The sequence below is a fragment of the Sinocyclocheilus grahami genome, unplaced genomic scaffold (assembly GCF_001515645.1).
Source record: "Sinocyclocheilus grahami isolate Dianchi unplaced genomic scaffold, SAMN03320097.WGS_v1.1 scaffold1510.1, whole genome shotgun sequence".
In the NCBI taxonomy this organism is placed as follows: Eukaryota; Metazoa; Chordata; class Actinopteri; order Cypriniformes; family Cyprinidae; genus Sinocyclocheilus; species Sinocyclocheilus grahami.
Genome location: NW_015506689.1, coordinates 1 through 23,670, shown reverse-complemented (window position 1 = coordinate 23,670; position 23,670 = coordinate 1). Strand labels below are relative to the sequence as shown.

General features: G+C 35.7%; 1 protein-coding gene across 1 annotated transcript in view; it reads left to right on the top strand.

The window, feature by feature from the left end:
• LOC107570827 (ephrin type-A receptor 3-like) overlaps positions 1-23,653 on the top strand; it is a 96,337-nt gene extending 72,684 nt beyond the window's left edge. The window contains exons 10-15 of the mRNA XM_016257098.1: positions 41-226; positions 11,816-11,877; positions 13,892-13,975; positions 15,648-15,841; positions 19,352-19,489; positions 23,190-23,653. Coding sequence (XP_016112584.1) covers positions 41-226; positions 11,816-11,877; positions 13,892-13,975; positions 15,648-15,841; positions 19,352-19,489; positions 23,190-23,289 — 764 coding nt within the window. The 3' untranslated portion in view covers positions 23,290-23,653. The remainder of the gene's footprint in view (positions 1-40; positions 227-11,815; positions 11,878-13,891; positions 13,976-15,647; positions 15,842-19,351; positions 19,490-23,189) is intronic.
• Positions 23,654-23,670: the final 17 nt, after the last annotated feature.

Genomic DNA, 23,670 nt, shown 5'->3' with positions numbered 1-23,670 from the left:
ATGCTGATGTGCTGATGATGGCCGTGTGTCGCTTTGCCAGGTGAGTTTGGTGAGGTTTGCAGTGGCCGTCTGAAGCTCCCCAGCAAGAGAGAAATCTACGTGGCCATCAAAAGTCTAAAGGCAGGATACTCAGAGAAGCAGAGGCGGGACTTCCTGAGCGAGGCCAGCATCATGGGTCAGTTCGACCACCCCAACATAATCAGACTGGAGGGAGTCGTTACCAGATGTAAGTGACTGACATGTACACTCATCTTCACCTTCACCCAATGGCTTTTAAATGACGGATTGAAAAGTTTAAGTAAGTAAACATACACTGCATTATAAGCACTGAGGGAAAAATAAGCTGTTCTCAAAAGTGCTTTCAGAAATCATTTTGCAGGGATTCAATTGCACAGTTGAGTTCTTGGCTCGGTACACTTTTTATACAGCATGGCTGAATAGCACAAGTGTGGCAATATATGATTATTGTGACTACACCAACAACCCTTTTCCGCCACAGCGGTCACAAAGTGTTTTCATGGCGTTGTGATTAAGAGCCAGATGGAGGTGCGCTGTACTCACTGACGTGCTCAGCCTTGGGGAGGACAGAAACAGAGCTGGACTGTTCCACCTGAATGGCTCTGTTGAGTTGGATCCAACCACACAAGAGGATTGGAAGACAAAGACTCGCTACAGCAGATGTATTGCAGAGCAACCCTAGATTCCCGCTTTAAACATGACTAAACAAATTATCTCTAGAATTAAGTTTTCATTTGGAAATGTTTGGCTACAAAAGTAAACCGAAGTACAGTATTAAATGACTAATAAAATTGGCACTTAACTTGTCCCCCACTGTTTGTGCTACAGACAGTTCAAGTGACTTGTTGAGGAGAGGTCTTCTATTGCTTTTCTAAACAACTGGAATTATGCTTTTCACCTGGTAGATGATAAATATGTAATTCCAAAAAAAATTTTACTCCTAGAAACCGCCCAAAAAATCCTAGCAGACATATAAAAACTTACCAGAAACCACTCCGAACACCCTATGGCATTGCAGTAGATACAGAGATAGACTTACACTCTGTTATGTGTGTTAGAAACCTTTCAGAATCTCATTATCTCATCAGTAATGGGGGAAAGCTTATCGGAGAACTTCAGCTTTCATCAGATGCCAAACAAAAACCCTTTCTTTCGAGCGTCATTATGACTGAACAAACGTCTGTGGCTTCGCACTACCTATAGAGCACAACAATGAGAGAATGCATATTTATGACTGCATGAATATTAATAATTTAAATAGTTAATTGGAAGTGTTTTAACTGTCATAAATATTCAGCAGCGCACATATGAACAGCGACGTCTCGACATTTCTTATTCATTTTTCTGCTCTGTTCTCTCTAATGCGGAATGCTAATTTTGACCTTTTGTTCGTATTGGTTTGTGCAGTTTACAGAACTATTTTCTCCGTAAATCGAGTTTGCGTTTCATTTTAAAAAGGCAGATGCTGCCTAATTGCCTGTCCTCCAGTTATAAGTGGTGTATTTATGTTCTGAGCAAATATCAGGGGCTCGGGGTTAAAGCTCAGTTCAGTATCTCTCAGAGTACGCAGATTATTTGGAAGAACAAAGTAGAGGTTTAAGTGAGAGTAATGCATTCGACATTAGGCTGCACTCTGACCTCTGTCTTCGTGGAATAGACCAGTCCTCTGTTGGAATCTAAAATAAGACCACTTTTGACAGGGTGAAAGAGAGTTTAGGGGAAGATGCAGAGAGGAAATATCTGACATTCTTAGAAAAAAAAACAAAAAAAAAACATGAGGGGTTATAAATGTACAATTCTGCTCCAGTGTAATTATAGTTACTAAAATTAAAACTAAAACCATTAAAAATCATTTTCATTACCTGAAATAAAATAAGTGCAATAAAATAAAATATTAAAACAAATATTTTGGCTAATTTCCAAGGCAACCTTTTTCATTTTTATTTACTTTTATTTACTTATTTACATTTTTATTAACTTGATATACTAAAATAACTCAAACTAAAACTGAAATAAAAATTATTACAACTATAGACATATGGGGGGGAAAACAAAACTGCTAAAAATGACAAAAACTAAAACTTTATCTAAAATTAAAATTAAAATGAGAATGGAAAATAAAAATAAAAATTAATTCCAAAAAAAAATTTACTCCTAGAAACCGCCCAAAAAATCCTAGCAGACATATAAAAACTTACCAGAAACCACTCCGAACACCCTATGGCATTGCAGTAGATACAGAGATAGACTTACACTCTGTTATGTGTGTTAGAAACCTTTCAGAATCTCATTATCTCATCAGTAATGGGGGAAAGCTTATCGGAGAACTTCAGCTTTCATCAGATGCCAAACAAAAACCCTTTCTTTCGAGCGTCATTATGACTGAACAAACGTCTGTGGCTTCGCACTACCTATAGAGCACAACAATGAGAGAATGCATATTTATGACTGCATGAATATTAATAATTTAAATAGTTAATTGGAAGTGTTTTAACTGTCATAAATATTCAGCAGCGCACATATGAACAGCGACGTCTCGACATTTCTTATTCATTTTTCTGCTCTGTTCTCTCTAATGCGGAATGCTAATTTTGACCTTTTGTTCGTATTGGTTTGTGCAGTTTACAGAACTATTTTCTCCGTAAATCGAGTTTGCGTTTCATTTTAAAAAGGCAGATGCTGCCTAATTGCCTGTCCTCCAGTTATAAGTGGTGTATTTATGTTCTGAGCAAATATCAGGGGCTCGGGGTTAAAGCTCAGTTCAGTATCTCTCAGAGTACGCAGATTATTTGGAAGAACAAAGTAGAGGTTTAAGTGAGAGTAATGCATTCGACATTAGGCTGCACTCTGACCTCTGTCTTCGTGGAATAGACCAGTCCTCTGTTGGAATCTAAAATAAGACCACTTTTGACAGGGTGAAAGAGAGTTTAGGGGAAGATGCAGAGAGGAAATATCTGACATTCTTAGAAAAAAAAACAAAAAAAAAACATGAGGGGTTATAAATGTACAATTCTGCTCCAGTGTAATTATAGTTACTAAAATTAAAACTAAAACCATTAAAAATCATTTTCATTACCTGAAATAAAATAAGTGCAATAAAATAAAATATTAAAACAAATATTTTGGCTAATTTCCAAGGCAACCTTTTTCATTTTTATTTACTTTTATTTACTTATTTACATTTTTATTAACTTGATATACTAAAATAACTCAAACTAAAACTGAAATAAAAAATTAATACAACTATAGACATATGGGGGGAAAAACAAAACTGCTAAAAATGACAAAAACTAAAACTTTATCTAAAATTAAAATGAGAATGGAAAATAAAAATAAAAATATTCACAGTCTCAATGTATCTCAATGCTAAAGTAACACTGTTCTGCTCATATGTTTACTAATTTTAGAATCTGCGAGATGCTTGTCATTTAAAAAATTGATTTTTATAAGAGAAAACATTTTTATTTAGATCTCTGATTAAGCTATTTCAGATATTTACATATAAAAACTGAATTTACACAATTGATGTCATGTTTTCTTATAAATTGTGATTTAAATTTTGTCTTGTGGAAGTTTTGCGATAAACAGTGATAAACAGCAGCATTTCATAGACTACAAAACTATATCAAAAGACATTTAAAATGCTGCTGGAAACACGTTTGAATGATGACTCAAATGAGTTAAGTGGTTAACTGGTTCTTTGAATAAGCCTACTTTCTAAAATGAATCTGATCTCCCAATGCTATCCTTCAGGGCTATTTTTTAATAATTTTTTTAATACACAAAGAAGCTTTTGTAAATGTAGTTTTTATTGTGTTTTTTCTTTAAGCTTGTGGCCTCAGTGATCAACAAATCCAAAACAGAGCTCCAATCAACTGTGCTTTATCAGACTAATGTTCCACACTCTCCCTCTCGATTTGATTGCTTCCATTGTTATGTAGATGGTGGGTCTGGTGTGACTAAAAAAAGCTTTAGAAATAGCTCTTTTAATTGCTATCTCGTCATTTGTCAGAAAAGTTCTCATCTCTCCGTATCTCTCATTTCCTCCTTTATGTGCCAACAATCGCCTAATCTGGAAGCATTCAATTTGGAGGAGGCTATTATCTACTCTCATCATGCCCTTTCCACCGCAAAGGATTTTCCTCTTAACGAAGTGGTTGCTATTTCGAGAAAGCATTCATTAAGACCGACGCTCCTTTGTTTAGGGAACAATGAAAGTTAAAGTCTTGCGAAGACTCTTGTGTTAAATTACGCCAACTCTTGTAGATTTAGGGTTGCGACGTACTGGGTCTCTGTGCGATTCTTGCCAACAGCGAGGACTTGGAAAGCAACTCAGTGCTAAGTACATCATGTGTCATTTAGTTAAAGCACTATTTGGAAAATCAATAAGATTGTAAAGTTGAAGAACAGCTCCTTTTGTTCATAATCATAGCAGGAGGACGCAAAGTGGACTATCAGGTCATCAACCTGACCAATATCTCTTTAATCCTATAAGTTAGTTAATTGGATATCAAAGCTGAATGTATGGAGATATGAGTTTTGCTTTTACCACGGTAACTGCTGCCGAAATAAACTGCTTTAATGTGGGTTGTAAAATCAATACTCTATTTGAAATAGGGGTTCTCGCTCTGTGGATGAGCCAGTATTGGGAATGGGCCAGTCTGCTTGCCTGATTTGAGCTTGTTAAGGGGAGTCACTGCTGGGGTCCTGATGGGACGACTACGGGCCAAATGTAAAGGCTCTGGTGTGCCGCTTTACACACAAACATATGTTTATACACACACGCTCAAGCTGCTGCGCCTCTCTTCCCATACGTAATTACACAATATGCCTCGTATCTGATGTCACAAAGCATTTTTATAATGTACATGCACTCTAAATGTCAAATTGCCTGCATCAAAGGTCTGTTTCCTTTAATGATTATTCTACAATACCAGTTAGAACTAAATCACAGGGGTGTTGCTTTACACAGATGAGGTGTTATGTGATATTGATTACTTTAGTTTGTTGCAGGTATTCATTTTTTTCCGAACATGCGATACAATCATGTAGGTCAGAGGGACTCCGCTGGGAATAGATTTATCCAGCGATTTTCCCCGGAAAGTACGTATAGGGTTCAAGAGATTCTGTGCAAAATGCCTTTGACAGCAGCGTGCTGTGACAGCTTTATTTAAGTGGATATGGTTTTTAAGTCTCTGTCCTAGATATTACAACTCAAGCAGACCTGGATGCATGCTGTTATTTTTACCAGAGACAATGACAGCTTAATCTTTATTTCTGTACTTTTATAGTCGCAGTTACATTTTACATTTATGCATCTATCAGACACTTTTATCCAAAGCAAAAACAATACAACAACATAAATTATTCATCATTTTTGGTGGTTACGGTAGAGGTTTTTTTTCCATATATTTCTTGAAGGTAGCAAAGGATCAGAGTTGGCAAATTCATTCTGCCTTGGTTTGAGAAAATAATTGTGTGCCTTTTATATTTATTTATATATTTGTTATATTTCAAAATTTCTGGGTGGGTAAGATTTTTAGTGTTTCGAAGGAAGTCTCTTATGCTTACCAAGGTTGCATTTATTTGATAAAAATAGAGTAAAAACTGTAAAATTATGAGATATTATTACAATTTAAAATAACTGTTCTATTTTAATATATTTTAAATGTAATTTATGCATGTCGCCAACTCTTGTAGATTTAGGGTTGCGACGTACTGGGTCTCTGTGCGATTCTTGCCAACAGCGAGGACTTGGAAAGCAACTCAGTGCTAAGTACATCATGTGTCATTTAGTTAAAGCACTATTTGGAAAATCAATAAGATTGTAAAGTTGAAGAACAGCTCCTTTTGTTCATAATCATAGCAGGAGGACGCAAAGTGGACTATCAGGTCATCAACCTGACCAATATCTCTTTAATCCTATAAGTTAGTTAATTGGATATCAAAGCTGAATGTATGGAGATATGAGTTTTGCTTTTACCACGGTAACTGCTGCCGAAATAAACTGCTTTAATGTGGGTTGTAAAATCAATACTCTATTTGAAATAGGGGTTCTCGCTCTGTGGATGAGCCAGTATTGGGAATGGGCCAGTCTGCTTGCCTGATTTGAGCTTGTTAAGGGGAGTCACTGCTGGGGTCCTGATGGGACGACTACGGGCCAAATGTAAAGGCTCTGGTGTGCCGCTTTACACACAAACATATGTTTATACACACACGCTCAAGCTGCTGCGCCTCTCTTCCCATACGTAATTACACAATATGCCTCGTATCTGATGTCACAAAGCATTTTTATAATGTACATGCACTCTAAATGTCAAATTGCCTGCATCAAAGGTCTGTTTCCTTTAATGATTATTCTACAATACCAGTTAGAACTAAATCACAGGGGTGTTGCTTTACACAGATGAGGTGTTATGTGATATTGATTACTTTAGTTTGTTGCAGGTATTCATTTTTTTCCGAACATGCGATACAATCATGTAGGTCAGAGGGACTCCGCTGGGAATAGATTTATCCAGCGATTTTCCCCGGAAAGTACGTATAGGGTTCAAGAGATTCTGTGCAAAATGCCTTTGACAGCAGCGTGCTGTGACAGCTTTATTTAAGTGGATATGGTTTTTAAGTCTCTGTCCTAGATATTACAACTCAAGCAGACCTGGATGCATGCTGTTATTTTTACCAGAGACAATGACAGCTTAATCTTTATTTCTGTACTTTTATAGTCGCAGTTACATTTTACATTTATGCATCTATCAGACACTTTTATCCAAAGCAAAAACAATACAACAACATAAATTATTCATCATTTTTGGTGGTTACGGTAGAGTTTTTTTTCCCATATATTTCTTGAAGGTAGCAAAGGATCAGAGTTGGCAAATTCATTCTGCCTTGGTTTGAGAAAATAATTGTGTGCCTTTTATATTTATTTATATATTTGTTATATTTCAAAAATTCTGGGTGGGTAAGATTTTTAGTGTTTCGAAGGAAGTCTCTTATGCTTACCAAGGTTGCATTTATTTGATAAAAAATAGAGTAAAAACTGTAAAATTATGAGATATTATTACAATTTAAAATAACTGTTCTATTTTAATATATTTTAAATGTAATTTATGCATGTAATGGCAAAGTCTTTAGTGTCACATCCTTCAAAAATCATCATACTATGCTGATTTGGTGCTCAAGAAACATGTCTTATTACTATCAATATTGAAAACGTTTTTTTTTTCCAGGATTCTTTGAATTAAAAAAACAGCATTTCTTTGAAATATAATTTTACTGTACTGTACTTTTCATTAATTGAATGCATCCAAGCTTATTTCTAGAGTGAAAGTATAAAACAGTATAAAGTATACAAGTATGTAATTATTAAAAAGTATAAAACATTTTATAAGTTCTGTTATTTCTCAGAGTTTGTTTTTAACCCATAACAGCATCATATGTCACTATAAGAAAAATCCATAGAAAAGATTATGGGCATTTCTTTTAATCCTAAAACACAACACAATTTAATGCGTAATTCAAAATAAAAGAAAAACACTTGTAAAAAATCTATAAGGACAGTTCCTTCATATTAACAGAACGTTGTGTCAGACAGTTGCATTGTCTTCAAAAGAATGATTTGTAAACCTGCCTGCCTGAACCATATTTAGTGTCACCCTCAAGGTTTTTTGCTTTTTATCTTCTCCGTATGTAAATATATAACCTATCCCTCTGTTGAAGCTCTGTACCTGAGGCCACACTTAGTAAGCCACTAGTGACATTAACTGCTAATTCACTCCCGCACACAGAGCTCATTGTAGACCACTGCTATTCCAGCCATGCAGGGTTCACGAAGGGTTAAGCATATTCGTCTCCTTGTAGAAACAAAGCAAATAGTGGCACCAGGTCTTGAGGGTGAAATCACAGAGATATGCCTTCCCTCTGTTCACAAGACATGTGATGCTAATGCAGGAAGACCTCAATGAACTCCATTGTGCGCTTTTGAGATAGTGAACACACCGTCTGCACCAGATAGAGCTGCTTGTGTGTGCTGTAACTTCTTTGGTATCTCATCAGGAAAAATTGCCACATCAGATGTCCAGATGATCACTTGATAACGCATGAATTAGTTGCCAGAGATTAATGTCAAGAGCGAATCTTTCAGAGTTGTTTTCCGAATAGCTCATGATAAGGACTGTTTTATTAGTTAAACGCCTGCTGTAACACTTAAACACACGTATAAAATCAACACTAGATGACCTTTCAAAAAAGATTTACCAGAGCTGTTTTGTTATGAGATTTAAGACAAAGTTCAGTCAAGTGTTTAGTATGAAATTAAGTTTCTTTTGTAAATTCCATCTTTTGAAACCAATTCCGTTCTGGAGGACACCCACATTAGAGATTTGATTTGATAAAGGCATGTACGTGGTCCTGTTAAATCCTCACATCTGTCCTCACAGTATTTTCAGCTCATGTTTTCTCTCTCTGGGCTCGGCCATAGGGTGTTTTTCTGAGGTCAGGGCCCGGGAGGCTGCCGTAAGCTTCTCTGATAAGATCCACTGCCTTGGCCATCCGCTCTTTCAGGATCAATGCCAGTCACCGCTTCTACTCACTTTCTGATAAAGCAGTCACACACACATAGAGACATCAGATGGCCACCCATTGCTGTTTCATTCCCAGAACAAAGTGCACCGCTGTCCATTCCCCCTCTTTCTCTTTCAGCGGTTGACAGCTACATTAGTCTGCCTCCGAAAAGTAAAAGGAATTGCATTTTTTCCCTTTTTTTTCGGATGAGACATGGGGGTTTGGGTTTGGGGGTGTCATGGAAGGCATTTATCTTGGTGAGATAGTGATTTAATTTTAGGTGATATATAACCAGCCTGTCGCCGTGGTGATACTCCGAGGGGGGTGATCAAACCTATTTTTCCACAAACTCATAGAGACATATATATATTTATATACACACATCGACCTCACGTCCCATGACGCGAGCGCATATCTCTGTATTCCAGAGTGGAAATGTCCAGAATGTAAGTCATTTATCATCACTGACATGGCTGGTGTTTACATGTCCCTGAGAGAGACAGGGACAACAGCCCACAACTGAGCATTAATAAACACTGATACACTGACACATATTCTGACTGCTCATATTTTTGGGAGTAGTAACCAAGGCCTTTATTGTTTTTTTTGTTTGCATCCTCATTTACTCCTATGCCCATTTTGCATCAATGTTGTTATTGGTAACTGAAACTATTTTTTTTGGTAAATAAAATAAAACACGTTTTGATTCATTCTGTCAAATACTAGTACTAAAAATATTAAAACTAAAACCGAAACAAAAATGTAAGTTATATAGAAATATTTAAATAAAATAAAAATGAAAATATAAAAAAAGTACTTCAAAGTATTAATAAATACTATAATAGTATATAAATAACACTAAAATAAAACTGTTTTGCATGTCAAAAATGGCTGAAGCTGAGTTTATTGCCCTTTGCTAAGCTCCACCTCCTTTGGTTACTGTGCTATAACAGAAACCGCAATCAAATGATGATTTACTTTTAACTTGTTAAATTGCACATAATTGCTAATAATACAGCTTGTATTGTTTCTTGGAACCTTTTTACGCATTTCAACACACACACACACACACATATATGTATGAAACTTTAAAATTGTGTGCAGAACCAGAAAAAAATACAGGTCCTCCATATACTTATATTTGAAAAGAGTAAATGCTAATGTGAAAATTGCAGACAGCATAAATGATGGTATGCAATTCTAACATTTGTTTTGCAGGTGTACAGTTATCGAGAAAGACGATAATTTAGACCCTTTTCTGAAATTGTCGCTAAACTGTTTTTAATAGTGTTTATTTGCATTTAATTTGCTTAAAGGGGTCATATGATGCTTTTTTAAAGATCATTATTTTGTGTATTTGGTGTAACAGAATATGTTGACATGCTTTAATGTTCAATAAACACATTATTTTTCAAATACTGTACATTATTGTAGGTTCTCTATGCCCCGCCTCTCTCAAATGCTTCGTTTTCTACAAAGTCCCTCCTTCCGATAAGCACAGTCTGCTCTGATTGGCCAACTGACCCAGTGCATTGTGATTGGCCGAACACCGCAAGCACTCGTCGGAAATGTAACGCCCCTTACCATAATCGCGAGCTTCAGCTTTCAAAATAAATGTAAAGACAGAGCCCGAAAGGGGAACAGAGTCGCGTGACAGACAGTGATGAAGCTGGTATGTGTGCAGTACACAAGCCACGGTTAATTTTGAGACTTTAGTTTTTGCAACTTCAGGGATCTTATCTATGCACAATCAGCTTGTAACACTCCAAAGAGAAAGGAAAACTTGAAATCGCATCATATGACCCCTTTAAACGTGAATGTTTATCATTAACACAGCATCTCTCTGGGTGTTAACATAATGGCCTGTTTCCTGCTATCTGAGGCACTGGAAGCCTGCTTAGCATTCAGCGTCTGTAAATGAACCTATAAGCCTCCGCTCTGGAGACCTACTTATGCTTGGCGTAGGATCATACACACACTGATGTGCCCCTTTAACAAGGGCAAACATGGTGTACACCACCAGGATCATATGCACCAACTAATCAACAGGCACATTTGACACGGTCATTTTACCCCAGCGGTCACGTTTGGATTCATTCCGTCAAATCTGCGCTTAGACATTCTGTCAAATGAAGCAAGGGTCGCTAAATTGTTGAACTCTCGGTGACCTGTGAGTGATGTATTTAGGTCAAAGAATTGAAAGGGATATGACAGAGCTTGTTAACCGAGACTCAACAAGGCACTGGAACATTTTTCTGTTTATTTCACTCTGTCACTATATTTCAGATATCGGTTTATGCGGTAGATTTATGGCAGCAGTACTATAACTTATGGCTATTAGTGTGTTTGTAAGACTAAAATTCTCTTTCAAAACCCGGTTGCTGCATTGTTGCCTATCTACATTAGGAGCAACAGTGTACTTAACAGCTTTAATGAGGAAAATAACTACAATCCCATGAAAAAAAATGTCTTAATCAAATGAAAAATTATACATAAATACAAAATTGTTGATTTAAAGATGTTAATTGCATATATAGAAACAACATTCACTTCTAATGCTTTAAGTTTTGTAATTGTTGGAAGTTAATGACCATACACATGAAGAAAACTATGCTAATGTTTACATATGTGAGTTTCTTAGGTTAATCAGTAGATTAATACTTGTCTGACTCGATCATGCTTGTAATAAGAGGGCAGATGTGGTGTGCTCAGGTGACTAATACTTTGTTTTCTCAGTTTGGGTTCTACAGTCATTTGTAAGACAAACTAAGTGCACTTTTAGACGTTAAAGATTACAGGAGATCTTCCTCTCGCTACCTGTCACCCATCACAACAGGTGCTGTGCCCTCCCATCGGTTCTCACAGACTGGCCTGCCCGCCCATCATGGCAACAGAGCTCTCTAATTGGTTCTCAGTGGATTAGCCGGGGTTAATTAACTGCTGTCTTTGATGGTGGAAGGCTCTGATGAAGGTCTGTCATGCTGAATAATGGGGCTGCCCGGAAGAGAGGCTGAGAGTGTGGCCAGGGTTTAGCCTCCTCTTTTCTCTCCTTCATTCCTGTGTTTCAGCATCTCAGCTATAAAGGATTAATGATACCATTACCATGATTTATTTCTTTGTGGATTTGTGTAGAATCATCAATCTGTTAGGACATTTTTATGTTTTTTCCCCTTTCATCTAGGCTGATGGTAAATCTTGTGTTTTTGTCTCTTTTTTTTCTTTTTATCTACAGGCAAGCCCGTGATGATTATTACAGAGTACATGGAGAATGGATCGTTGGATACTTTCCTGAAGGTGAGGAAGGCAAAACGCCTGTGGCACAATTCCACACCGATGTTCACATGCCATTTAAGATGCTGCCTTACATTTAATTACCTACAGCCAATAAACGAGCATCGCTCAAGGGTATAAGCCACGGATACCTCCCTGAAAGTCTATTACTGGAGGGAAATTAAGCATGGAATGGATGCCTGGTGCAGGCAGTGCGATTCAGTTGCTCACTGTCCTCAAATCCTCTCTGTTGTACAGCAAACGTGCCAAGGTTATAATAATCTGAGTTTTGGAATTTGCAATACTTTCTGAAAACTCAGTTTTGTTTTAGTTAGTTTCAATACAGTTTTTGTTTCATGAAATATTCTTTTTTCGTTTTTATATACTTATTTTTAGTTAAATATTTTCTCCCAACTCAACAGAATATTTCCAAAAATATATATTTTTGGTGTTATATTTTACTTTATTTTTCGATGAAAGTTTTGTTTACATTTTATTTAATTTTTATGATTTTAATTTTTTTTATGATTATATTATTTTATTTCTGCTTACAAAAAGTCGTTTTTGCCTTTGTTTTAGTATTCAATAATAACACTGGAGCATGTATTCAAGTGAACGTGTTACGAATGTGTCTCGTATAGAGACAGGAAGTGAGTAAATGAACTCTGTAGATTTATAATAAAGGTGCACTCTCTACACCAAGCTGCCATAACGTCTCCTCCGCAATCCTCGCTAATTTATTGCCGCCTTTGTCACCCAGCAGATCAGGCCACGAAGTTTATTACACGCAGCACAGATACGTTTTCCTTTAAGTCAAGACTCTTTTTAATTGCCTACACTTTGAGAAAATGAAAATGAAATCTAACACCCCCACCCCTAAAAAAGGGCCTGTCTGAGACTTTCGATCTTTCTGCAGCGTACATAATGAATCCCATAAATAGCCCCTTAGCCCACATAAAAAGCTAATATAATTATGGGGTCAGTTTTATGGCTAATAGCTCATAGTTCGGCCACCCAGCTACATGTGTTTAATTAGAGGACAGATCAGTTAAGCATCACTTACTAGTACAAAAACAAATGATTTTTCTCTGTCTCTATTTCTGCCTCTCTCTGCTCTTCCTGTAAGTTGCGTGGCTTCTGACACTAGATTGATAACAACCAGTTGATCAGACCAGACGATCAATCAGCAGCCACATTTCACAAAACACAGTGTAATTAACTTACCCACATTATGATGCATGAAATACTATACGAGCGCATGTTTCAGATTGATATTGCTCGGAGGGACAAAAGTGGGGGTTTTAACAAGATTAGTGTACAGCCCAGATATGGAGATTAAGACATTGGGCTAATTGCTCATTGCGAAGATTGTTTTTGAGGCAAAATGGATGTCCGGGCTCTTTTGTTTAGCTAACAGAAGCACCAAATCCAGATGATTTCACATTAATTAAGGCCTGTAAACATTTGAGCAATTATGGCAGAAAGAGCAGTAAAACCAGAGGTCAGACTCTTTTACATAATGAATCAGAACTCAGGGCAAAACCATTGGAACTGAAAATGGAGTGTTTGAAAATTGCATGAAGGCTGAATAATGTAATGTAAAAATGTTAACACAAACAAGTCTTAAAATATTACAGAGAAATGTAACATACCAACTAAAATATATAATACTGAAGATATATAAATATGATAATTTAATATGAATTATTTTCTGAGTAATGTAAAATTTTAACAGTAAATCTTCAGATATTGCTAAGCTAATGTAATCTATCAAAACATTATTTAAATATATATATATATATATATATATATATATATATATATATATACATATATATATATATGCAGTATATAATAATTTATAATATAACAATTTAACATTTAAAAACTACATTTAAATAACATAAATATGTTCTATGTTGTTAGTTCATGATATCTGATATTAACAAATTACACCTTAGTTTTTAACCTTTGTTTTTAGCGTACACCACCTGTACAATCTATATAAAATCACAGATGCTTTCTCTTTCTCCTGCAGAAACATGATGGGCAGTTCACGGTCATTCAGCTGGTGGGGATGATGCGTGGAATCGCTTCAGGAATGAAGTGTCTCTATTCTGCTGTTTGTTTATGAGTGTTTCTTTAACTTTCAGAAAATAAACTCTATTGATACACACTTTTCACACTCTCATCAATTTTATTAGTCTACTAACAATGTCCCACAGTGGAGAATTATTTTCAGTGGAGAATTAGTTTTGTTTTGTTTTTAATCATGGAAATTACAATGTAATTTCCTCCACATTTCAGAATATATATTTGTGTTTAATAACATGTTGTGGTGAAAATGACAATGATGGAAATTACATTTTAGGAATATTTTTTGTGTCTTAAATCCAGACAATTAAACCAAAGACAACCATTCAAAAGTTTGGGGTTGACCTTTTTTTTTTAAATGTTTTCAACATGAATACATTTTGATCAATTAAATGTATCCTTGCTAAATAAAAATATAAATTTCTTCCAAAAGAAATTAATCTTGCTGACCCCAAACTTTTAAACAATTTGTGTTTAATAACATGTTGTGGTGAAAATGACAATGATGGAAATTACATTTTAGGAATATTTTTTGTGTCTTAAATCCAGACAATTAAACCAAAGACAACCATTCAAAAGTTTGGGGTTGACCTTTTTTTTATGTTTTCAACATGAATACATTTTGCTCAATTAAATGTATCCTTGCTAAATAAAAATATAAATTTCTTCCAAAAGAAATTAATCTTGCTGACCCCAAACTTTTAAACAATGTGTATGTGTATGTGTATTTTCACACTTTCGGCATAATTTGACAAGTTACAGCTTCAATGGAGATGATGCACAATAAAAATGTTTTCTTTGTTTTCTTTATATGTCATGTGTTTCATATTTCATCTCAAACTCTTCACTGACTGTATGATCTCTTGGTAGCCAAGTACACATTTTTTGGAAAACTTGTAAATGATGCCACAAAAATGTGGGACGACTGTATTGTCGTAAAAGTATTGAAAATGCTATTATTAGTTGTTGTGTTTCTCGCAATAAATAATATAATGGTTTCACTCAATCATAGTTTTTACTGGTTATAATTCTGAATTCATAAAACTGGATTTTCACATTTCAAGATTGAAAATCTGGGTTTGGGGTAAAACAATCAAATCTTCAAAAGGTTTTTAGTGGCCATCATATACTGTAACAAAAAGAAAATAAATTAAATTGGTTAGTTTAAAAAAAAAACTGCCAATAGGACAAAAAATTGCCTGAAGTAAAAAAAAATAATAAAAAATTTATTATGAGAAAGTTTCTCATTATTACGAGATACTAAGTCATTATTATGAGAAAATAAGTCATTATTTCGAGAAACTAAGTCATAATTTTGAGAAAGTTTCTCATTATTATGACTTACAGAATTATATTTTTTTATTTAGTGGGGGAAACGGGCTTCCATAATTAACACTGTTTTCAAATGATAAAAAAATTATAATAATAATCCAACAAAAGGACAGAAAAATTCAGAAAGCTCTTTGAAGAACATCCTACATTAATGTATTATTGTTTTGTAGCTGTTCACACATTAAGATCTATATTAACCAGTTTTACTGAAGTCAAAGATATTATTTTATTTATCTGCATGAGGTTACAGATACTAAAGTAGTTGCATAGGAAAATCAGATAGAAATGTGTCCTTAAATATACAGTTGCACATTTTTACTTTGTACATTGTATTGTACAGTATTTTGATGCATGTGTATGTCTTTCAGGTGATTAAAGCTATAGATGAGGGTTACAGGCTGCCTGCTCCAATGGACTGTCCCGTAGTCCTCCACCAGCTGATGTTGGACTGCTGGGAGAAGAGCAGAAGCGAACGGCCCAGATTCAGGCAGATCGTGAACACTCTTGACAAACTGATCCGCAACCCCAACAGTCTGAAAGAGCTCGCCAACAGCTCAGTCTGGTGAGAACCTCATATGAACCCTCACTTCATTCAAATCCAGCTGATATTTGTGCATACGTAAGCTTTTCACACTGTTTTCAACCCTGCATTAAGGCCACTTTTTGACACTGGATTAGGTAATGCTCACACTGCAATAAATCATTTTAAATCCTGTTTTCCTGTACAAATATCTGAACATTCTTGAAACGAGATAAATTAAATAATTAGTGGGGTTAATAAAGTTAATATACACTACCATTCAAACATTTGTTGTCAGTACAATTTTTATTTATTTATTTAAATTCTTTTTTGAAAGAAATTAATACTTTTGTTCAGCAAGGATGCATTAATTTGATCAAAAGTGACAGTAAAGACATTTATAATGTTGCAAAAGATTTCTATTTTAGACAAATTCTGTTCTTCTGAACTTTCTATTCTGAAAAAAAGGTATAATGTTTCAACAAAAAATATTAAGCAGTACTGTTTTCAACATTGATGATTTCTTGAGCAGCAAATCAGCATATTATAATGATTTCTATATGATCATGTGACTCTGAAAACTGGAGTAATGATGCTGAAAATTCTACTTTGCCATCATAGGAATAAATAACATTTTAAGTAAAATGAAAAAAAGTTATTTTAAATTGTAATAATGTTTCACAATATTACTGTTTTTGCTGTATTTTTGATCAAATGAATGCAGTCTTGGTGAGCAAAAAACAATAAAAATCTTACAGACTTTAGAATGGTAGTGTATGTAAACATCCTTAAAACAAGATAAATTAAAGATAAGTTAATATACATTTACTAGTGAAGAAAAAATTACATTAAATATTAAGGCTCATTTTCAGGGAATGTCTCATTATTATTTATTTTTCTTACCCCATTGGCAATTTATTCTTGTTTTAAACCTACACTTCACTATATGTTAGATATATTCTGAAAAGTACCAATGGGACCAAAAAAACACATTATTATTTAAATTAATTCAAGTGTCTGAGGGAGGTTATTTTGAATAGTGATGGCAAACATGTTGAATTGTTGAAAAGACACTCAAACAGGTCACACGCTCTTTGCTAAATATGCAAATTTGAAAACTACCCCAAGGGTTTCCTCATGTACAGTGTGTACAAATAGCATGATTAGTGTAAAACACGGATCAGGATAACCCAAGATTGTTAACTCGGGGTTAACAATTTCAAGTGTGAAATGCCTGATAAAGTGACAGAAACATGAAACACGAAGGACAACACCAGTTTAAACCAACTGTCTCTTGTACAGATAAAACATTTAAAAGCCACAAAAACAAATCCCTAACAGCTCAAATAAATCCAGAGAAAATCCAATCCAGATTTTCTGTGTCTGCCCCATGAACTCTCAAATCGTTCGTTTTATGTGAAACAACGGGCAGATAAACTCCATATTGTCTAATATAACCAAACCTAGTGTCACTGATCCTTTTCAACAGACATCCATCTGGCTGCTTTGTAAAAAGACATACACTCTTAAAAATAAAGGTTCTTCACGATGCCATAGAAGAACCTTTTTATCAAAATGGTTCCATAAAGAACCTTTAATATCTGAAGAACCTTTCTGTTTCACAAAAGGTTCTTTGTGGCGAAAGAAGGTTCTTCAGATTACAAAGAGGTAAGAAAGAGATGGTTCTTTAAAGAACCTTTGACTGAATGGTTCTTTGTGGAACCCAAAATGGTTCTTCTATGGCATCGCTTGAAGAACCTTTTGAAGCACCTTTATTTTTAAGAGTGTAGTTGTATAGATAGCTTGAACCCTGCCATGAGACAGAGCGCAGACTCTCCCTCCACCTGCGGTTTATCAGGAGCGCTGGAGACGGAGAGGCCGAGTTCACATTACAGCCGTAAAGCCAGTGACTCAGAGCCCTTCATGAGATATACGCTTCCTCAAGCCTATCACAGTCTCTCTGATTACAGCCCAACCTGCCAGTCATTTTATTCCTCTGTGTCCAAAGAGGACAAAGAACGAGGGTGTTAAATACATCCCAGATCTGAGATTGAATTGACCCCCGGTTTTCACTCAAACGTTGCTGTCACTCAGCAATGTGAACCTAACCCGTCTGTCATGAAGAACGGAAAGGCAACACAATAGGTTTCAGGGCTCGCAGCATTTCAAAATCCCTGGTAGCCCTTCGGGCAGGTACTCTTCAAATTTTGGTTGCCCGAAAATTTATTTAACTAGCCCAAATAAAAAATACCTTTTTTTTTTAAATATAGAAAATCAGATAGGAGTTTAAATGTCAATCAAAAATATTTTCAATACACAAATATGAAGGAAGGAATTTTATTTCACTATTTACAGGGTATCTGCAGAATTTTTAAAAATAAATTTAAGGAAATTTATGACCCATTTTAAGAGCTGCACAAGTAAAATGAACACAGTATGAGTGGGGTTGGATAATGTCTATGGTAACATACAGTATTGAGCCATAAAATTACATGATTTACAGATCAGATACAGGTTTTCACAAAAACAAAATTCTTATACAACAGCATTTCAGCCTTTAGACCACTTTTATGAAAAGGGATAAATCAAGTATATAAATTATTGTCAATTTAAATCGTATAAATATTACTGTCTTAATTGTTTAGATTTTTAGAAGGCACATTAACTTTTTTCTCATTTACACAATGTGTTTGCTGCGTAAAAACATGAGCTGATATTTGCATTGATCTGACCATAAACAGCAAGAAAGGCTTATTGTAAATGCAAATTCATTCTCTGCCACGAGGTGACGGTTTAGGACCGCTGAAATATTGCGGTTTTCCCGGTAACGGCTGTACACGAAGCAGCTCTGCGCTCATAAACACTGCTTTATTCAGGAATTATAGATAAAATGAAATTAAAATGCCAACGACACGTTTCTGAGGACAGTCGGTTCCCTTCATATACATTCCTATAAAGACATCCGCGCCGCGTTTTGACTTGAAACGTGCAGCGCTCATATTTATTCAATGACATCATTGCCTTTTGAAGTTTAATCCAGCCGTATCGCGACTCTTGTCTTTCCGTCCCCAACTGTAAGACATCTTGAAATTATAATTAAGACATTTCTTATACCATTTAACGTATTTAAAACTTTTTATGGCCTTAAGTTTGATACAACTCACTTTAGGAGTATTTAAGGACCCGTGGGAGATTTAAGATAGCCCATGGGGCAGAGTGATACATTTTGGTAGCCCGACTGGAAAACACATGTCGGGCTAGCGATTTTGCGAGCCCTGGGGTTTAAGCTCAACTGCAACTTCTTAACTTTTATCCTCTCCTCATTAAATTGCTTAAGCTATCGACTCTCAGAAGAAACTGCTATCCTCATAAAATGAGAAACAAGTGACAGTTTGATTAGATATTTCTTAACTGTTGGCCTGAAGCCGTAGCCTTAATACTATATCTAACTGTAAAGGCAATTTATAATGCAAGACCAGCTTTCCAGCTCTGTTCTCAATGTTTTAGCAATGAACCAAACTGCAATTGATACAAATTCAATTTCCTTTCCAGGGAAGACCCCACCACCCCAGAGTTCAATGTGAGTACGGTGGATGAATGGCTGGACGCCATCAATATGGGCCAATATAAAGACAACTTCGCCAGCGCGGGCTACGTTTCTCTAGATTCCATACTGTACATCAGCTTGTGGTAAGTTTGTTTACCTATATAAATATACAGTATTGAGCCATAAAATTACATGATTTACAGATCAGATACAGGTTTTCACAAAAACAAAATTCTTATACAACAGCATTTCAGCCTTTAGACCACTTTTATGAAAAGGGATAAATCAAGTATATAAATTATTGTCAATTTAAATCGTATAAATATTACTGTCTTAATTGTTTAGATTTTTAGAAGGCACATTAACTTTTTTCTCATTTACACAATGTGTTTGCTGCGTAAAAACATGAGCTGATATTTGCATTGATCTGACCATAAACAGCAAGAAAGGCTTATTGTAAATGCAAATTCATTCTCTGCCACGAGGTGACGGTTTAGGACCGCTGAAATATTGCGGTTTTCCCGGTAACGGCTGTACACGAAGCAGCTCTGCGCTCATAAACACTGCTTTATTCAGGAATTATAGATAAAATGAAATTAAAATGCCAACGACACGTTTCTGAGGACAGTCGGTTCCCTTCATATACATTCCTATAAAGACATCCGCGCCGCGTTTTGACTTGAAACGTGCAGCGCTCATATTTATTCAATGACATCATTGCCTTTTGAAGTTTAATCCAGCCGTATCGCGACTCTTGTCTTTCCGTCCCCAACTGTAAGACATCTTGAAATTATAATTAAGACATTTCTTATACCATTTAACGTATTTAAAACTTTTTATGGCCTTAAGTTTGATACAACTCACTTTAGGAGTATTTAAGGACCCGTGGGAGATTTAAGATAGCCCATGGGGCAGAGTGATACATTTTGGTAGCCCGACTGGAAAACACATGTCGGGCTAGCGATTTTGCGAGCCCTGGGGTTTAAGCTCAACTGCAACTTCTTAACTTTTATCCTCTCCTCATTAAATTGCTTAAGCTATCGACTCTCAGAAGAAACTGCTATCCTCATAAAATGAGAAACAAGTGACAGTTTGATTAGATATTTCTTAACTGTTGGCCTGAAGCCGTAGCCTTAATACTATATCTAACTGTAAAGGCAATTTATAATGCAAGACCAGCTTTCCAGCTCTGTTCTCAATGTTTTAGCAATGAACCAAACTGCAATTGATACAAATTCAATTTCCTTTCCAGGGAAGACCCCACCACCCCAGAGTTCAATGTGAGTACGGTGGATGAATGGCTGGACGCCATCAATATGGGCCAATATAAAGACAACTTCGCCAGCGCGGGCTACGTTTCTCTAGATTCCATACTGTACATCAGCTTGTGGTAAGTTTGTTTACCTATATAAATACATTTACTGTATACCACCCTAGTGTATGTGCAGTGCAGAGGTGTAAAGTATTGGAGTAAATGTAATTAGTTACTGTACTTGAGTATATACTTGAGTATCAAAGATATTAGCAACTTTTACTCTTTACTTCACTACATTTTTGAATGAGTATCTGTACTTTTTACTCCACTACATTTGAAATGAGTGTTGCAGTTACACATTATATTTTGCATGGACCTATCTTTTTCTGCAGCAGTTTATTTCTGCTAGAAAAGACGTGATACTGCCTATTACAGGTCACTGAAAGTACAGCATCTTTTGCGTTTTGCCTCAACCAAACTTTTCAACAAGGCTACTTTATGTGAATGCGAGTTCCTTAGCACGTATCTGTGAATCAGAGGTGTTTTATATATGAGATGAGGACATGACTGCAGCCGGCAATGTGGCCCAAACCAGCACATCCACTGCAAGAAGGCTTTGGCTTTTTAATTTTACTTAACATTATTTTATTTATCCATTATACTGAAGAGACTTTTTTGAAAGATATTGTTTTTTTGTTTGTTTATTTTGTTTTGTAATTTTGAGGTTTTTAGTTTTATTTTGGTTTTAGAAAATAAATGTGATTGCTCTCCTCACAAATCAACTCTTTCTTGTTTTTGTTTCATGGTCTCTGTGCCTTGCCCTGGACTTTTATGTCACTCCCTGTCTCCTGTGGTGTTTGTAGTCAGTTTGTAGTCCGTTTGTTCATTGGTTCCCTTGATTAGTCTCCCCAGGTGTGTGTATATATAGCCCTAATTTTTCTTTAGCTTCTTGTGAGTTGTTGAATAAAATTGTTGTCTGTTTGCCAGACATTCTGTTTTTTGTTCCCTTTGGTTTTTGCCTTATTGTTTGTTCTAGTTTTTCCATGAAATACCAGCACATTGCCTCTGCCTGTTTTCTGCAGCTTCTCCACAACGTTACAGTTTTTCACTTGCATGTCTCTTTGACTAGTGCATCTTTGAGCCTATATTTAGTCTAAGTAAAATATTTAAGTACTGTTAAAATCAGAAACTCTAAGACTTTTACTCAAGTTGTTTTGGAGTTGGTGACTTGTAACGTGTAGTGGAGTGATTTTCACTGTAAGGTATCTGTACTTTTACTGAAGTATGGTTTTTAGGTACTCTTTATTGGTGCAGTGTAATATAATGAGCACACTTACACATGCACATTTTGGCTTGTAGACTATTTTATTTTACCTTTCAAAAGTTTGAGGTCAGTAAGATTTTTTTTAATGCTAGTACTTTAATTATTATTTTATAATGTATTTTATTTCAAATAAATATATAGTTTAGTCATGAAACTCTAGATGGTGCAGGTTGATGTTTTGTTAACCTAACTGATGATATTCAGAGAGTTAAACGACTTGGCACAAGCTGATTGGTTCATGCTGCATATGCAGCCAATGAGCTTACTGCCTTGCATTTATATGGCTGGCTAGCATTCACTAGAGATTCCTGCAGCGCGCTTTCATAGTTTCTCTGAAACCCTCCACCTTCCCCAGCTCCACCTGTATAGATCTGCTATGGGTTATTTTATAGGTTATTTGTGCAGCAGCAGTATGCCTTAAATACTCACGGCACCGTATTGCCTTATGCATTGGCAGTAGCAAGTTCCTGTTCTTGCTTGCAGCAGCAGCAATAATCTACAACTACAGCAATAATCAACAGCAGCAGCGTAGAAGATCTATTCCGCCAAGATCAAATACATTAACATTATCATATCCATCATCATGCTAAAATCTTCAGAGAGTTGTCATGATTAAAATGCTGTTCTTCTGAACTTTCTATTCATCACAGAATCTTAAAAAAAAGTATCACGGTTTAAAAAATATTAAACAGCACAACTGATTTCACTGATTTAGCTTTGCCAACACAGGAATAAATTACATTTATTGAAATAGAAAACATGTATTTTAAATTGTACTAATATTTCACAATAGTACTGCTTTTACTGTGTTTGAGCAAATAAATGCAGCCTTGGTGAGAAAAAGAGTTTATAATGTTCAAAAACATGAAAAATGTTACTGACCCCAAACGTTTGAATGGTAGTGTATTGTTTTGTTTTAGTTTTTTTCACTTTACTAAGGTTTCCTGGTTTACTTTAACACACTGTTCTAACCAGTATAGACAGGATAAAGTGATAAATGCTATGTCTAGGATTTCTCTGTTATTCAAATAAAAATGTGTGTGTTGCAGTAAGTGTCATGCAAAAAGGTTGCTTGGTTTGTATTTTTATAACGTAGTGCTCGGTAGCTCCGCCCACACCAAAAAGATCTCTTCAGTTCTAAAATCATGCTCCACGTTGCAGTATATTAAACATCAAATCTGATTACTGTACTATTTTACTTTCAGTAAGGTCAAAACAATTAGTTCATTTCCTGAACATTTTTTTTCTATCCCTCCTTCCTCAGTGAGTTAAGCAAGATGAGCGTGACTCTGGTTGGGCACCAAAAGAAGATTGTCTCAGCCGTCCAGAGTTTGCATGCACAAGGGACTCATGTGCAAATATAACAAGCCTTCTCCACTGCCTGAGAGCGTACAGACTGAGAGTTACCAACTGCTCCCACCACACTCCCTATAAGCAGCTTCACCGTACAGTTCCCACCCTGGATGTTTCCACATACAACCCTTTTGTCAGCGCTCTGGTTTCCGTCCATGCACGTCCGAGCTTCCTACAGGCAGAGGGACACACTGAGACTGATCTACAATCGCTTGACAAGGCCACGGCAAATCAGATATGAAGTATGGTTATTAAACACAAAAAGGGAACAATAATACATTAGGGAGAATTCCCAGCTTGTGTTTTACAGTTTCAACATTTTGCATTTCATATTTGACGTTTTGCATATCAGAGGTTGGACTGTTATTCTTAAAAGGAGGGTTGTTGTTTCT